The 18,517-nt window shown below is 50.3% G+C and overlaps 1 protein-coding gene across 1 annotated transcript; it reads right to left on the reverse strand.

The window, feature by feature from the left end:
• PLA2G2F (phospholipase A2 group IIF) lies at positions 1–7,407 on the reverse strand. Its single transcript, XM_045546466.1, has 5 exons — positions 7,292–7,407; positions 6,620–6,669; positions 3,581–3,725; positions 2,651–2,760; positions 1–212 (listed from the first exon to the last, which is right to left on the reverse strand). The coding sequence occupies exons 1-5, from the start codon at positions 7,405–7,407 to the stop codon at positions 1–3; spliced, it is 633 nt and encodes a 210-aa protein (XP_045402422.1).
• Between the last annotated feature and the right edge of the window lie 11,110 nt (positions 7,408–18,517).

Raw genomic sequence — 18,517 nt, forward strand, 5'->3', positions numbered from 1 at the left:
CTAGGGAGGGGCAGGGGGCACCGGGGAGACATGTGTGCAGGCCGCCTTCTCCGGGGGCGGGTCGTAGATGCTGCAGTTGGGCCTGGGGCCCTGGCAGTAGACGTTGAGGTAGCCGCGGTACTCCTCCCTGTATGTCTGGTCCCCGATGCACAGAACCACGCTCTTGTCACACTCACATGTCTGCTTGTCACACTCTGTCTTGTTGAGCTCACCTGTGGGAAGTGGGGGCCGGCAAAGGCCTGTGCGTGAAAGGGCCACTGCTGGGGAGAAAGGGGGTAGCCCACACACTCTGGGGGCCCAGTGGTCCTCGGAATGTGGTCCCAGGGCCGTCAGCACCAGCACGCCCACGGGCCCCAGCCCAGGCCCATGGGGTCAGCAGCTCTGGGGGGGGGGGTGGAGTCCAGCCAGTCTGTGCTGTACCAAGCCCTCTAGTGCATGCTAAAATTGGGGAACCACTGGTCCAACATGGTCATTGCATAGGTGGGGAAACTGAGGCCCAGAAAGGGGGCTGGGTTTACCTAAGTCACCCAGAGAGCTGAAGGCCCACCTTCAGGCCAGTTACTTTCTACTGTCCCAGACCTCCTCCTTCAATCACAGAATCAAAGAACACCCACCCCAGAGGGTGGATTCATAAAGACTGAGTGAGAAAAACATTCGCAAAGAGCTTAGCTCAGCACCTAAGAGCCAAGCAAATGCTTACTCATGGTACCGTGGTGCCATGGTACCGTGGTGTCATGGTACCTGCTGCTGTTTGTTGCTACTGCTGTTATTCTTAGCATCAGATACCATCCTCAGGTATGCATTAGAATCAGCGGGAGGGCTTGTTCAAAGACTCTGGACCTCACCCCTAAACTTCAGATTCAGTAGGTCTGGGTGGGGCTGATATTGTGCAATTTCAGCTGGGTCCTGGGTGCTGCTGCTGCCTTGCTGGTTCAGGGAACACCCTCTGAGAACCTCCCACTAGCCCGATTGGTTTGCAAACTTTGCAAATTTTCCATCAGCAGAGTCCTTTCTCTAGAATGAAACTCTTTGCAGAACTGATATATTAATATCAAACAGCCCAAAGAGAAGCTGCTTAATTATAAAATACATTAAAGAGCCAGCCCAATCACTGCGGGGCTGCACCTCCATGACCTCTTAGGTGAACCTGATGCCCCAGGCGTCCCCAGTACCCAGTGCGAAACCACTGCTTTAGGATAGTCCATTGCCCCTGGTGGGTCGGGGGAGGATTTCTCTCCTCAGCCTGCTTTTTTTTTGAGACAGGGTCTCACTCTTTCACCCAGGCTGGAGGGCAGTGGCATGATCACAGCTCACTACAGCCTCCAGCTCCTGGGCTCAAGTGATCCTCCCGCCTCAGCCTCCAGAGTAGCTGGGACTCCAGGCATGGGCCACCACTGGCTAACGCTGGTAAAAGCTAGATTCCTGAGCTTCAACCTGCTTTAATGGGGACATCCTCTCTCTCAAGCCAGCCCCTCCCACCCCACCTTTGAACAGCAGAATATGAGGACCACAGAGCTCTGGGTGCCCGGAGGCTCCAAATGTACCTGGTTCCCCACCAGCCTCCTTCTCAGATGACAGGAGACTGGAGCTTCTTTGCAAAGCCAGCGTTGCTTTTGAGCTATCAGTAAGGAGCAACGTGCAGAGCTGGGTAAGGTGTGGAGGCAGAGAGCCCAGTGGCTGCTGCTGGGGCTGGGGGCAGGGCGGGGCTCCTACGTGCCCCAGAGAGGGGCACAGCGGGTGAGGACAGGGACACCTGGGCCTGTTACTTGGATGCCCCTCGCCCACACTCCTCAGCTGGGGCATGGCCATGGAAAGTTCATGGGAAAGGAGCGAGCCCCGCCAGGCCTGGCGCCAGTAGCTTGCATCTCCAGAAACACTGGGTGTCCTGGGATGGGACTCTTCTGGTGGGGTCCCAGGGACAGAACTGGAAGGGCAAGGGTCTGCTCAGTGTCCCCATGAGTGAGGAGACTGAGGCCAGCTGGGGAAGGATCCTGCCCATGGCTGCACAGTGCCGGGAGATGGTGACGGAAACTGGATTCAAACCCAGGTCTCCCGACTCCCAGGCCAGCACTTCTCAAGGCACACTTGCAGAGCAGCAGTCTCAGAATCATCTGGAAAGCTGGCTAAAAACCAGATTCCTAGGCCCCACTCAAACCCACTGAGTCGGAATCCCTTCCTACCTAAGCTCTCCAAAGAGCCACAGGGACAGGAGAACCAGGGTGCCAGGGCCATGTTCGGGGGACCGGAGCACATTGCTCTAGAGCCATGGTGAGGCCTTGTCAGATTTAGATTTACCCAAAGACCAAAAACAAAACCAAAATACAGGATGCCTGGGTAGATTTGGATTTCAGATAAACAATACATGTTTTAGTGTAAACATGACCCAAATATTGCATGGGACATACGGATACTAATTCGTTTTCTGAAAATATTAATTTTATACTAACATGTAATTTTTAGTATCTGAATGTCCCATGCAATATTTAGGACAGACTTATATTTAAACATTTTTCATTGTTTATCTGAAATTCGAATTTAACTGGGCACCCTGTATCGTACTGGCAGGCCCGCCCCTGGCCCCAGCACACGCTGGTGGGGCTGTGAGTCCACACCCTTCTCCCAGGGCCCAGGTGGCAGGAGAGGCACTCACTGCAGACTATCTCAGTGTCATTCTCGATGGTGTAGTCGTAGTGGTCCATGTACGGGCAGCAGCCCTGATCAAAGAGTTTCTGGTAGCAGCAGTCGTGGGCATGACAGCACCTAGGGGTGGGCAGAGGTGAGCAGGTAGGTGTGCCCAGGCTGGCCCGTCTCCCACCAGCAGAGACCTCTGATCCTCTATTCCAGTCCCTCACAGGTCACACCTACAGACTGAATCCCAGAGAGGGGCAGTTACTTGCCCAAGGTCACACAGCCAGGCAGAGCTGGGGCCAGCTGGGTTCTTGCCCGTGACCCTGCCTCTTTGTTCGATCCCCAGAGCTCCCGCCTTTCCCCTTGGAGCCCTGGATGCAGCTGCAGGAGGTGTCAGGTGGTCCAGCCATGGGGTGACGGGGGGAGGGCCTGGGTTTAAGGCAGTGCTGGAGGAGCACTGGCTGTATGCAGACATCCCTGGCTGGGCCTGATGCCAGGGAAGGACAAAGGTCTGGAGAGTCAACGGGGACTGAGAGGAGGGGGACAGGAACCAAATGCAGTGCAGCTGTCCCCATTGCATCTGGGGGAGTGACGTCAGCTAAGCAACATGCATTTATTAAGCTCCCAGTGACACCAAACTTGGTGCTGGCTGCTGTTGTGGGGATAAGAGCAGGAAACAAGCCATGGCGGCTGGGAGCGCCAGTCCGATGGGGGAAGCACAGCCTGAGGGGCTGAAATGCTTCCAAGCCCAAGACCTTGAAGTTGGACAACAGAAAGTGTCCAAGACAGTGGAGAGGACACAGTCAGAGATCAAGCTCCTGGTCATGAACTCATCAAATAAGCTCCACTTTTTGGAGAAAGAACCTCTCCCCCCTCTCAGAGATGGAGGTCAGTGTGGCCTTCAGCTGTCCCCACCCGGTCCCCAGCGGGAGCCCAGGGCCCCGGCACCTACCAGTCCACCCCGTCCTTGGGCTGGCCACGCCCCCCCAGCCCGCAGTAGCAGCCGTAGCCCACGAAGGACAGGATGGCGCTCCTCCCCGTGATGGCTTCCACCATGAACTTCAGGTCGAGCAGGCTGCCCTGGGCTGTGGACAGAACTGCAAGAGAACAAGGGACGCTGTGAGCCCCTGCCCCGTGGTGACCTGTCCTGTCCTGAGAGTCTGGACTCACTGTCCTCCTGATACCCCAGGGCCAGGAAAAGGGGGAGGGAAGGAGGGAAGAAGCAGAGAGAAGGGAGGGCGGCAGGGACGGTGGGCAGCTGAGCAGGAGGAAAGAAGAAATCCACAAAGTACCGAGTATGGTCCTACCCACGTTCCTGTAGGAATCCCTGCAGCCCTGAGAAAATAATATCGCTAAGATTTGCCAAGGACTTGCTCCAGGCCAGGCACCGTCCTAAGCCCACTCCATGCATTAAGTCACTGCAACCTACTGAGCGCTGTTGTCATCCCACTTTACAGAGGAGGAGACTGAGGCTCGAAGCAATTAGTAGCTTGCCCCAGGTGATGTTGTCAGAAAGCGGTGCAGATGCGATTTGCTCCCAGGCAGTGAAGGTTTTGCAGCCAGACCCTCTGCTACTTGGCTGTGAACACTTCTCAAGGGGGCTGCCCGAGTGTCTGGTACACTGGAAGGGGCTTCGCTAACGCCACATGCTGTTATAAACCACAGGGGTTTGATTCTGGGTCCTTCCTCTCCCTTCGTGGCCTCTGCCTGGCTCCTCTGCCCCCCTCGGGGACTCAGGGTCCCCACCACGGTCCCGGGGCTGGTGCATCTCAGAGTTAGTCTGGGGACAACTCGGTGCTCTGGTCATTTAATGAAGATACAGTCAAGGCTTCATATTACAGGCTGATACCGCTGGGGGTTGGAAGAGGGACACACACACAGCGGAAGCGATAGTGCAAGGACACTTCCTGAACCAGCAAACTCAGCTTCACAGCACCTGCCAGACCCCCCAGGACCTATCCTCCCTCTCCACGGCTTCCCTCCCTCTTGCCTGTGCTGAGCTCTCAGAGCAGCCTGTGCCGCCTCTGCACGTTCTCCTGGGCTCAGCACTGAGTCCGTGCACCGAGCCTGGCGCCCGAGGTCTCTACCTGGGTGAAGCCGCACACACCAGCAGGAGAGCTGATCTAGCCCCATTTTGTGGATGAGGAGACTGAGGCTCAGAAAGGTGGGGGCTTGCCCAGGTCGTGCAGAGCCCGGCACGGCCCGGTCTGTGTGCCCCCGAGCTGGGCTGCTAACCACACAGCGCAGCCCCCTGCGTCCTCCACGCTGGGCCACTCCGGCTGTGCCCAGAGTTAGGTGACCAGGTCAGCACCTGCCTCCTGCTCTCTGCTTGTCCCCACCCTGCTCCACGGCCGGAATGAGGAAATGCACAGGGGGAGGGAAGAAGCCAAGGGTTTCAGAAACTGGGGGGTTAACACAATCCAAAGGCCACTCTCACTTGCTTCTGGAGACAGTGTCCCCATCCCTAGCGACGAGGAGTCACCTCCTCAACATACCTCAGTGGGAAGGGCACGGACTGTGGAGTCACACAGACCTGGGACGACAGCTGCAGCCCCCCCGGGGCGCTCCAGGGCTGTTTTCTCACCCGCACGATGGGAGGGACCATCCTGACCATGATGGCCCGGGCAGCCCAGTGCCCGGCTCCTGGCCTGCCACACAGCAGCGGCCTCTTTGACCTCGGTGCCCAAATCTGAGGAGCGGGATGACACCCACCTTGCAGGGCACTTTGCAGGATTAAGTGTGATCACAAATGTGTGCAGAGTGCCTGGCCCAGCCGCTGTGAGGCCCTGGCCTCCCCCTCCCCAGCCTGAAAGCCCCCACCCCCATTAGCAGTGTAGGTGTTACCCTGTGGTGGCGGCTCCAGGCCCCAGGACCCTCTGACCGTCAACTCCCACGTGGCAAGAGAAGCAGCGTGGGGAACTTACTGCCACACACAGGGTGGACACATGCACACTCACACACTGTCACACGTACCCACCTCACACTGTCCTCTACACACCGCACACACTCGCACCCACACGTCCCACACTCACACTCATGCATCACAGACACACTCGTGTACACAACGGCATCCAGGGGACAGTCGGGGGCTGGACCCCAGGCCACGTCCACACCCACACTCCAGGCAGAAGAAACGAAGTCCACGTCCAGCCAGGCTGAAGGCTCTGTCCCTAACCAGGGTTGGACAGGACTCAAGTGGCAGTTTTCTAAATCACAGGCCGTGTGACCTGAAAGCAGCCAACCCTTCCTCATGTCCGGCCACACGGAACCTTATTTTTGTTTCTGGCGTTTGTTTCTTTTCCTCAGACCCGGCTGTGTTTCCGAGCGTGGAAAACCAGGCGACGTTCCAGTTACGGAGGCACCTGCCACACGCACCCTGGCTGCGTGCAGGGTCGGATTTGCACCAGGAGCCGTGATGCCCGATTACTACAGGGAAAGGTGTCCCCGACCTCCCCACCACTGTCCCGTGCACACACAGACGCCCCCCTGCGTACACACCCACGTGCAGATCTGCGCCCCTGACATTCACACGCGCGCTCCGGAGCCACGCGCCACGGCAAATACGCTCTCACGGAGACACGGCAGGCTCCCACAGCTCCCACAGGTGCCAACAGCGCCACATTTTATCTGTGTGTGTTGCACACACAGGCATCACCATATGCTCAGACACCTACACACGCATAGATCTGTGTGTCTGTCCGCACACGAACTCGTTAACTCCCGTCTACACACGCATACTAACACTCGTTCTTATGTACACGACGCCCCAGCACCTCCACTTTATGGTGCTGGCTCAGCTCCACGCCCTGCCCCGCGAGCCTCGTAAATGCCGTGTTTACAGGTAAACGCCGTGTTTACAGGTGGCTGGCGGCGTAAACAGCCCCGGAAGGAAGAGAGGATGGAGGCTGCAGGGCCGGGCAATAGAATAACAACTCAGGTGCTGAGGTCGGGGGAGACAGGCTGGGGGCGCAGAGAAGGGGCCTTTACTCACCGCTGCTGGCCAGGAGGACGATGGTGAGGAGCTTCACGCCCAGGCTACACCTGAGGGGGGAAGAACCCGGAGCCAGAGTCGGTCCCCTCCACCTTCCTGCCGCTCCTTACGGGGCCATCCACACTGTCCCTCGATGCCTCAGTAGCCGCCCCCCAGCCCCGTGATCGGCACCTCCCCACCCTGCCCCTCCTGGGGGGACACAGCCCAGATGGCAGAGCTGGGGGGCTCCAGAGCCTCCCCCCTCACACCCTGAGCAAGTCCCCTCCACGCACCAGCTTCCGCGGCAGGAAGCCCACCGTCTTAGCCCAGACCCCCACCTTCCATCTGCACGCCACGGAGTCCTGGGACAAGGAGTCATGTGCTCCACCCTATCGGCTGGGTCTTGAACCCAGAGCCAAGAGACTTGGGTCCCTAAATTCTAGTCCTCCCTCTGTTTCCAAAATGTTGTGTGACCTTGGACAGAGCCCTCAGCCTCTCTGGGCCTCAGGTGCCCCAGGAGGGTTGACTAAAGGATCCCAGAGGCCCCTCCAGCGCTGAAAATGCAGGGCCCTATCTCAGCCCATCGCTCAGGACTCAGAGCTCTCCTTGCTGGGAAGTGGATTCTAGGAGCCAGTCCCTCACCCCCACCCTGCCCCCTCCACGGAGGAGTCCACCCAGGCAGCAGGCACCTACCTGGAGGTTCTCAAAGAACAAGAGGCCCCAAGGCTTGGGCCCCTCCACCCAGAGGGGCATCTAACCAGCACCTTCTTCCTGAACCCTTTGGGGTTGGCCTGCGCCCCATCTGCCATGTTCCGGGTTCCGGGGGGCCAGCAGCATAAGTCTCGAGAGGTCCGAGATGCCCTCCAAAGGCCCTGGGGAGCAGGCCCCAGCTTCACGCTGCCTCACACGCTGGCAGGGCAGCACCGGAGCAGTGCCCCTGGGCAGGAGGCAGGTGACACATGCCCTAGAAAAAGGAGGCCCCACCTCCTTCCTCCCACCCCCACAGCCCTGCCCACAGCTGGCTGGTAAAGTCCCCACCCCAAGTGTGCTCTGGCCTGGCCGGCTGGGGGTTTATATACCTGCCCACCCCACGCATCTCAAAGGAAATTAGCCCACAGCCCTGTCTATCCCCACCCCACGCCCACTCCTGCCTGAAAGACGTCAAAAGCATCATTCAGTGACGCTTGTTGAAGCGCAGTAAAGCAGACTTTATTCAAGGGGGCCACGGGGACAAGCATGCGGGCCACTGCCAGGGGGCCTGCAGGGGGAGAGACTGCACTCAGTTCCCAGGTACAGCAAGGGAAAGCGGGAGTTCACAGCCAAGGCAGGCGGAGGGGTCTTCGGAAGGAAAGTTGACAAGAAACATCAGGGACGAGGGAGATTCCGGCTAAACTGACCCAGCAGGACGCTTGCTGAAGGCAGCCGGGTGACCGGACACCACCGGGGGGAGGTGGAGGCTGAAGGACTCGTCAGATACGGAGCATGGGGCAGATTCTACAAAACCCACTTAGCAGGGTTCTGGCTACAATCGGACAACACTAGGATGAGTACGGAGTCCAGATGTCGAGGCCTAGTTGGAAAGAGGGTTCCTGGGAGCCTGAGTAGAGTTTGGTCAAGGAGAGACCCTTTCTCAGGGAGGCCCCTCGGTGCGGACGTGCTCAGGTCCGTACGCCATCCTGCCACAGCTGGAAAGAGCTCTCTGCCCACATCTGGAAGGGGGCCTCCACTCGTCTGGAAGCTTGTTGGTGCCCACATCCGTCAGGCCACCCTGGCTGAGACCGAGGGGCACATGGCACATGCGTCTGCCGGAAGCCCCTGACCCACATCAGCAAGGATGAGCCTGATGGATGTGGGGGTGGCCGGTGCCCCCAGGCTGCAGAGCCACACCCCTGGCCACTAGTGGCTGCCCTCCGCTCCTCACCCAAGTTGTGATGACCAAAAATGTCTCCGAACACTGCCAAATTTGCCCTGGGGTGGGGGGGGCCCACAATTGTCTCTGGTTGAGAGCCTGGGGAGGGGGTTGGGGGGGTGCACCTGGGAAAGATGAGGCCAGAGAAAATCTGAAGGGGCTTGAGCTTTGGGAGTCGCACTAATAGAGGCCCCGATGCCAGCACCCCCACTTCTCAGCTGACCTTGGCAGGAGAGCCCCTATTCTGGTCTGTGTCCCCAGCTGCAGAATGTACATGGCAAGGCCTCACTGAGTAAGGACGGTGCCTGTGGATGGCAGGTGTGGGGCTCCACTCAGATACTGGGTCAAAGGCTGGCGGTTACAAAACAGAAGCCTCATCTCCAGCCTGGGGGTGAGTTGAGATGGTGGTGGGGGGACAAAGGAGGGGGAAGAGGAGAGTATCCTGGAAGGTGACACTCCAGATAATCCCCTCACCGTCACATCCTCTCCAGTGTCCCAAACCTGCTGAAGAGGGGCCTCCCCTCCTACCCTTGGCGTTGCCAGTTTCCTCTTCTGTCTGTACCCTGCACCCAATCACGCATCCTTACACAGGAAGTTGTTAATTTGCACTTGCTCATGCATTCCTTTGTGGATACTTGTACGTGTTTTGGTGTGTGGATCTTGACACTGCACTTGAGCTGGGCATCCCGGAGAAAAGGGCTTTTATTTCCTCCCAGAGCCCACGGGTTCCCCGTGGGACAAGCCTGCATCTGCCTTATCAGACTAGAGCGACTGGAGGACAAGGAAGTTTCTGCCTTCACTTGTCTGCACAAAGCTTGGCTTCTATCTTTGCTTTGACTTTTGCCGACACCTCTTGGTGACATCACCAAACTCCAAAGGAGGAAGAACCAAGAAGTTAGGCTCAATACAGTCCACATCCTGAAGATGCAGCCTCCAACCTGCAAGTAACTTGGAGCCACATACACCTGTGTCAAGGAGGCCAAGGCTGGGGCCAGGGACCCCTGAGAGCCTCTGAACAGCACTGCTGCCATGTCCTCATCTCGAATTCCCACTGGACATGCTGGTTGGGCTGCTCTTCAGAGAGGCTAAATCCTTGAGGGGGAGGATGGGCTCTTCTCTCTCCCTCCCCCACCCTCCCCCTACCAAGCACAGGGTGCTCAATAACGAGTCAATAATAAACTGGTTGACCCAGTAATTCCACTTCTGGGTCTGTGAACAAGATACAAACTTGAATGGTTCCTGGAGACAGATGACAAAGGACACTGATAGGGGCGTTTTTATGATGCCCCCCCCCAAATCAGAAGCAACTTAAGTTAGGGGATTAGTTAAGCAAATTATTAACCATCCATCTACAATCATGTTTTCAAAGAATATTTGATGATAGAAAAAAATATACCTGTAATACAGGGTAATAGCATTTTTTTAAGGGGGTGGGTGTGCAAAATTATCTGGAAGGATATACTGTAAAACATTAGTAATGGTCATCTTTAGACAGTAGAATAACTGGTGGTTTTTATTTTCTTATTGATAATTTTTGGTACGAAAATGAATGTAAAAATACATTCAACAACTAAGATAAAATGGTCAATTTCCATTTTAGTGACACAAACTCACTCAACTGGAAATAGCTCTATATTGATTAAAGAAATTGAAAATTGTAATTTAAAATCGTCCCATAAACAAAATTAGGTCCAGATGGCTTCACTAGTGAATTTGACCAAATACTTAAGGAAGAAATAATACCAATTATTAATACATTGGTTTGGTAGGGCTGCCATAATAAAATACCACAAATGGGGTAGCATAAACAACAGAAATTAATTTTCTCACAGTTCTGGAGGGTAGAAGTCCAAGATCAAAGTGTTAGCAAGGTTGGTTTCATTCTGAGGCCTCTCTCTTTGGCTGCCTTCTTGCTGTGTCCTCATGTGGTCTTTCCTCTGTGTGTACACATCACTCTTGTCTCTGTGTGTGTCCAGATTTCCTCCTCTTACAAGGACATCAGTATATTGGATTAGGAGCTACCCTCATTTAAGCTTAGTCACCTTTTTAAAGGCCAAGCTCCAAATACAACAATATTCTGAGGTTCTGGGGGTTAGGGCTTCAACATAAGAATTTATGGGGGACATGATTGAACCCAGAACACCAATTGTACACAAATTCTTCCCCAAAACTTAAGGGGCCGATTCATTGTATCAAGCTACCATTACTCTGACACCGAAACCAGAAAAATGCAAGAAAAGAAAACTACAGACTGATACCCTGCAACAGCATAGATACAAAAATTCTTTTAAAAATGTTGGCAAACAAGCGAATGTTGGTAAACAGGATAATATATCATGACCAAGTGAGGTTTAACCCAGAATGAATGGTTGGTTTTACATTAAAAATCAGTCAGTGTAATATACCATATCAGCAGACTAAAGAAGAAAGACCATATGCTCATCTCAATAAATGGAGTAAAATAAAACAAAACAAAGGAATACTATTTGACAAAATCCAGTATCCATTCCTGATTTTTAAAAAACTGTCAACAAACTGAAATAGAATGGAACTTTCTCAACTGGAAAAAAGGCATCTACAGTGAACCTACAGCTGACACCATGCTTAATGGGGAAAGACTGAGTGCTTTTCTCCCTAAGATTAGGAAGAATGTCCACTCTCACCACTTCTATTCAACATTCTACTGATGGTTTTAGTTGGTGCCATAGGCAAGAAAAGAAATAAAAGACATTCAGATTAGAAAGGAAGAAGCAAAATAATCCTCTATTGGCATAAACATAATAGACCATGTAAGAAAATCCTATAGAATCTACAAAAAAAATCTACTGGACCTAATAACCGAGTTTAGCAAGGTTGCAAGACATAAAATAATAATTGTACTTCTACATCCTAGCAATGAACAATTGGAAACTGAAATTAAAAATACATTTATAATAATATCTAAAAATATGAAATATTTAGGGATAAAATTGACAAAAATATGGAGGACTTATACACTGAAAACTATAAAACAATACTCAATGAAATCAAGGAAGACCAAAATGTACCATCCTTACGAATCAGAAGACTCAATATTGTTAAGATGTTCATTCTGTCCATTTGCTCTATAGAGTCAATGTGCTCTCCATCAAAATCCTAACAGATTTTTCTTACAGAAATTGACAAGCTGACCCTAAAATTCATATGGAAATTAAAAGGAGCTAGAATATCTAAGTCAACTATAAAAAGATGAATAAAGTTGTAGGACTTATACTACCTAATTTTAAGACTTATAAAGTTACTGTAATCAAGACAGTGTGGTTTTGGTATAAAGATAGACAAAGAGGTTAATGAAACAGAACAGGTGACCCAGAATTAGACCTGTACATGTATGGAAAATTTATTTTTGGCAAAGATGCAAAGGCAAGTCCATGGAGGAAGAATAGTTTTTTCAACAATGGTGCTAGGACAATCGGCTGTCATTATGAAGAAAGAAATGGGGAGAAGGAAGGAGGGAAATAGGGAAGGGGGAAGAAAGAGAAGAGAAATAAGAAAGAGAGAAAAGGAGAGATTGAGAGAAGGAAAGAGGGGGCAAGGAAGGAAGGGAGAGAGAAAAACAGAGAAAATAAAAAAGAATTTAAATCCATGTCTCTCACTGAGGGTGCTAAGACAACTAAACAGGGAACAAATGGCCTTTTCAACAAATGTTGTTGGGATAACTGGATATCCATAAGCAAAAGAATGATGTTGAATCCCTTCCTCACACCATATACAAAAGTTAATTCAAAATGGATCAGAGACCTAAATATAAACTATAAAACTCTTAGAAGAAAATATACAAGTAAATCTTTGTGATGTTGAGTTAGGCAACAGTTTCTTAGACAGTACATCAAAAGCATATGACAGAAAAAGATAATTTGAACTTCATCAAAATTAAAAACATGTGTGCTGCAAACTATACCATCAAGAAAGTAAAAGGAAATATTTGCAAATCATATGTCTGATAAGGAACTTATATCCAGAATATATAAAGAACTTTTAGAATTCAGCAGTAAAAAGATAACAACCCAACTTAAAATAGGCAAAGGATTTAAAGACATTTCTGCAAAGAAGACAAACAAATGACCAATACGCACCTGAAATGATGCTCAACCTCATTAGTCATTAGGGAAATGCCAGTCAAAACTGCAGTGAGCTGCCATTTCGCATCCACTCGCTAGCCGTAACAAAAAAGACAACCGAGCCAGTGCAGTGGCTTCCTCCTGTAATCTCAGCAACTCAAGAGGCTGAGGCAGGAGGGTCGCTTGAGGCCAGGAGTTTGAGGTTGCTGTGAGCTACAATGATGCCACTGCACTTTAGCCTGGGCAACACAGCAAGATCCTATTTCATTGATGGGAAAGTAAAATTGGAAAACAGTGTGGCAGTTCCTCAAAGTGTTAAATAAACATGGAGTTAACATATGCCAGCAATTCTACTCCTAGGTATATACCCAAGACAATTGAAAACATGCATCCACACTCATGAATGGATAAAAAACATGTAATATAGGCTGGATGTGGTGGCTCACACATGTAATCTTAGCACTCTGGGAGGCCAAGGCAGGAGGATGGCTTGAGGTCAGGAGTTCAAGACCAGCCTGAGCAAGATTGAGACCCCGTCTCTACTAAAAATAGAAAAATTAGCCAGGCATGGTGGCACATTCCTGTAGTCCCAGCTACTCAGGAGGCTGAGGCAGTAGGATCACTTAAGCCCAGGAGTTTGAGGTTGCTGTGAGCTAGGCTGACACCATGGCACTCTAGCCCAGGCAACAGAGTGAGACTCAGCCTCAAAAAAAAATAATGTAGTATAGTTATACAATGGATTATTATTCAACCATTAAAAGAAACAAAGTATTCTCAAAGTGTGTTTTCTAGAAAAAAGAACAAAAAAGAATAAGGTATTGATACATGCTATAACACGGATGAACCTTGAAAACACTACGTTAAATGAAAAAAGCCACACAAGGCCCCATATTATATGATTTCATTTCTATGAAATTTCCAGACTAGCCAAGTCTGTAGGGGCAGAAAATAGATGAGTGGTTGCCAGGAGCTGAGGGGAAGGAGGGTGAGGTTGAGGGGATTGGGAAATGTTTGCTGATGGTAGAGTTTCTCAAAAATGTTCTAAAATTAGATGGTGGTGACGATTGCATAACCGTTAATCTACCAAAAACACCACATTGAATTATACACTTGAAATACACGAATTTTATCTCAAAAAAGCTGCTTTTAAAAATGGATTATATTATTGAGTTGTATAAAAGAGGGAAATTCTGACCTATGCTACAACATGGATGAACCTGGAAGACATTAGTAAAATAAGCCGTCATCAAAAGACAACTACTGTATGATTTCATTTATATGAGTTACTTGGTCAAATTCATAGATATAGGATGGTAGTTGCTAGAGGTTGAAAGGAGGAGAGAACAGGGAATTATGTTTAAGGGGTACAATGTTTCAGTTTTGTAAGATGAAAAGTGTTCTGTAGATGTGTGGTTCCCAATCCCTGGGCTGCAGACCTGTACAGGTTCGTGGCCTGGTAGGAACAGGGCCACACAGCAGGGGGTGAGCGAAGCTCATCTGTATTTACAGCTGCTCCCCATCGCTCACATCACTGCATAGGCTCCGCCTCCTGTCAGATCAGTGGTGGCATTAGATTCTCACAGGAGCATGAACCCTACTGTAAACTGTGCATGCGAGGGATCTAGGTTGTGGCTCCTTACGAGACCCTAATGCCTGACGATCTGAGGTGGAGCTGAGGTGGTGATGCTAGCACTGGGGAGCAGATGCAAATACAGATTATCATTAGCAGAGGGATTTGATTGCACAATAAATGTAATGCACTTGAATCATCCCCAAACCATCCCCCCATCCCACCCCTGCCCTCGTCTGCGAAAAAATTGTCTTCCATGAAACGGGTCCCAGGTGCCAAAAAGGTTGGGGACCACTGTTGTAGATGGATGATGGTGATATAACCACAACAATGTGAATATACTTAATGGCACTAAATTGTACACTTAAAAATGGTTAAGATCATAAATTTTCTGTCGTGTATTTTACCACAATTTTAAAAAATAAATATTTAAAAAATGGATCATAGACCTGGATGTAAAACTGAAGCTTACACAATTTCTGGAAGAGAACAGGAGAGCATTTTTGTGATCTTGGGTTAGGCAGATTTCTTAACACAACACCAAAAGCACAATATGTAAAAAAAAAAAAAAACAATCAATAAAATGGACTTCATGAAAATTTAACATCTGGTCTTTCAAAGATCCTGTTAAGATAATGGAAAGATAAATTACGGAGCAGAAGAAATACTTGCAAAGCACGTATCCAATAAAGGACTTGTATCCAGGATATGTAAAGAACTCTCGATGATCAATAATAAGAAAACAAATAATCCAATTTTAAAAAAAAAGAAAGGGCAAAAGATTTTAACAGACGCTTCAAAGAAGGTCTACAGATTGGCAAACGGCACATAGAAAAGGTGCTCAGCATTAGTCATTAGAGAAATGAAAGTTAAGGGATGGAGAACCTTTAGCAGTGTGAAATGTATTACCGTCAATTTATGAGATGGCTTCTTTGCAAAGGAAAGGGCTGCAGGCAAGGATTCTCCGCTCCGAAGAAGAGGAGAAACTGAGAAGAGGCCAAGCTTTGGTGTCTGATTTTAAAGAGCAAAAACTGGAAAAAGAGGCTCTATAAATTTTTAAATTAAAAAAAAAAGAGAGAAAGGAAAAAAAAAAAGAGAAATGAAAGTTAAAACCACGAGATCCTACCGCTAGGGTGGAAGGCCTAGTGGGCACTCACCGCGCACGTGAGCGGGTGGAGAAAAGTTTCTCACGCAGAGATTAGGATATATAAAGGCAAAAAAGTTTATTTTATCTTTTTCGAAGGAGAGAGAGAGTGAGAGAGTTAGAGAGAGGAAAGAGAGAGAGAGCAGGGACACAGCGTGGCATCCCAAAGATAAACAAGGGAGTGCAGCCCCGAGCCAAGGGGCTTGCTGATTTTAAGGGGGATAAAGAGAAATAAAAATAGTGCTGGCTGTCAGCTGATAACAAGAGGTGGCAGGATGTCAAAGTCCAAGAGTTGGTTTCCCCGCCTTTCCTTGGAGCCGGGATTGTCCTGGGAGATGTGACTCTGCCCTGGTAGAGTCTGTAGCTCGTGCTTCTACTGTTTACTCGGGAACTCTGTAAAAACAGATTTTCAAAACACAATTTTAAAGAGAAAGATTTACATCTCTTTTCTGTCTGTCCAGTACTTCTCAGGAGTTGTGCAAAACAGAACTCTCGAGGGGTGCCTGCTAGAGGGAGAACTCATAGGATTGATCTTTAACTGTTACCAGGAAATTGCGGGATTAGGTGGTGTCCTGTTGTTTTTGCAAGGCCGCCCCTTTCACCTACTACGCACCCATTAGAATGCCTGAAATTTTAAAAGCCTGACCATGTCACATTTTGGTGAGGATGTGAAGCAACTGGAACTGGGAATGTAAAATGGCACAATCATTTGAAAAATAGTTTTGGAATTTCTTGTACAGTTAAATATACACTTACTATAATAATACCCAATCATTCTACTCCTGGGTGTTTACCCAAGAGAAAAGAAAGCATGTGTTCATGCAAAGACTTATTGATAAATGTTTATAGCACCCTTTCCTAATAGCCAAAACTATAAACAACCCAAGTGTCTTATCAATTGAAGAAAAAATAAACAGTGATACATCCATATAGTAAAATCCTCTTCCCTAATAAAATCCACACACTACTGATACGTGCAACAATGTGGGTGGACCTCCAAAGCATTAGGCTCAGTGAGAGAAGCCAGACACAAAATCCTACATATTGGATGATTCCACTTATATGAAATTCTAGAAAGGGCAAAACTCATCTATAGTAACGGAAAAGTGGATCGTGGTTGCCTGGGACTGGGAGTGGAATTTGCTTCAAATGGGCAGGAGGGAACTTTTCTGAATAATGGGAATGTTTTGTATCTTGATTGAGGAAGTGGTTCTATAGCTGTGTACATTTGTCAAAATTCACCAAACTTCAAATGGATATATTTTATTTTATATAAGTTGTACCTCAATAAAGTTGATTTTAAAAGAAACCAAATAAATGTTTATAAGAAACAGTTTCTACATTTATAGCAAAAATATTTATATAATGACTGTTTTGCCAAATAATTTGTAATCATTAAGCTATTAACCCTGGAGAGGGAGGCATCAAATGTCACTATTCCCATTTTACAGAGATGGAAACTGAGGCAGCAGGCTGGGAAGCCATATATCTCGGCCCTGTGAGCCAGGGAACACCCAACTACGGGCAGGGCCCTGAGGACGAGGCCAGTCCCTCGGCCCAGGTCTTTGTGCCACAGGGACCGAGTTGTGTGTGTGTGGGGAGGTGGGTGCAGAAGGCAGCAAGCAGAAGAAACAGTGCAATGACCTCACACCTCCTCCGGGAAGCCCACCTGTGTATGCATGACTTGCTTTGGGCTCCCAACCCCCGTCTTAGCCACTAGGTCTGCCGTAACAGAGGATCACAGACTGGGCCTTAAACAACAGAAATTATTTTCTCACAGTTCTGGAGGCCTGAAGTCCGAGACAAGGGTGTCAGCAGGGCTGGTTTCTCCTGAGGCGTCTCTCCTTGGCATGCAGATGCCACCGTCTCTCTGTGTCCTCACATAGTCCTTCCTGTGTGTGTGTGTCCTAATGACCAGTCACATCGGATTAGGCCCATGCTAATGACCTCTTTTCAACTTACTCACCTCTTTACCAGCCCTATCTCTAAATACAGGCACATTCTTAGGCACTGGGGGTCAGGACTTCAATGTATCGCTTTGGGGGCGGGGGCACAAGTCAGCCCATAGCAACACCATGGATGTGACTCGTAACTATGGCCCACTGGGGAAAAAAATCAGACTTGAGGTGAGAAGGCCAAACTCTGGTCAGTCCCCGGCTTCAGAGCCCCACTAACCCCATCTGCATAGGGACAAAAGTACCCACCATATAAGCTGTGCTACGAGGAGCAAGCTAGATAAAAGGCTTTGCAAGCTGAAGGGTGCTTATTTCCTCTGGAGCGAATGTGTCCCCATCCAGGCCAACCCTTCCACCGGGTCTCAGGAGGCCGTGGGCCCCGTGGGACACGTTGGCAGTGATGCCTCTGGCTTCTCGGCCCACCACGTGATCAGCACCTCCCTGTCCCCCTCAGGAAACACAAAGCCTTGCTGTTACTTTCGTCCAGAAGAGCCCTGAAGGCCACGGGCTGCTCGTGGTCTCCGCTCCCCCTGCCCCCACACCTGTGCACAGAGGCCTCGGCACCCGCAGAGACTGGGCCTAGCCCAGGGCGCTGACCCCCGGTTGCCCCAAAGCTAGGCTCTCAGGGTGCCCAGCGTGGTTGCCCCACCTTCCAGCCTCAGAGCCACGCCATGCCCTGCACTGGAGAGCTGCACGCCCAGCCCCATTCCATGCCACCTTGGCACCTTATGTCCCCTGTGCCTTGCGGACCCCCTTCTGGTGACCGTAGGGGTCCCTGGAGGTCCTACAGGGCTCTCTCCATGGGGCTCAGGCCAAACTCACCAGACGATTATCTTGGTGCCCACAGTCATCCTCCCATTCTGACTCTCCAGGCAGAGCAGCCCACCTCCAAGCAAATCACCTTGTTTAAATTAGCCCCCACCCCACACCCTCCAGATGGGTCACCAGGGGTCTGCACGGCCCAGCCCCAACCAGCTGGAAAAGTGTCTGCTCACTCCGGGAACACTGCACATTCCTAGTGGGCAGGGACTTGTCTTGCTCCTTCTTCTCTGCACCCTGCACAGTGTGCTAGGTCTAGCTGGGGGCTGGCACATAGTAGGTGCTCAGGAAATGCCTGTTGAATGGCATCACTTGCTGGGCTCCTGTGGGATTTCTTGGACGAGCACCTTTTGCCTCTCATACACTAATACTAACAACAGTGAGCGAGGGCGTGCTCTGCGCGAGGCACATCGCCCAACATT

Source organism: Lemur catta, chromosome 3, assembly GCF_020740605.2.
Source record: "Lemur catta isolate mLemCat1 chromosome 3, mLemCat1.pri, whole genome shotgun sequence".
NCBI classification, from domain to species: Eukaryota; Metazoa; Chordata; class Mammalia; order Primates; family Lemuridae; genus Lemur; species Lemur catta.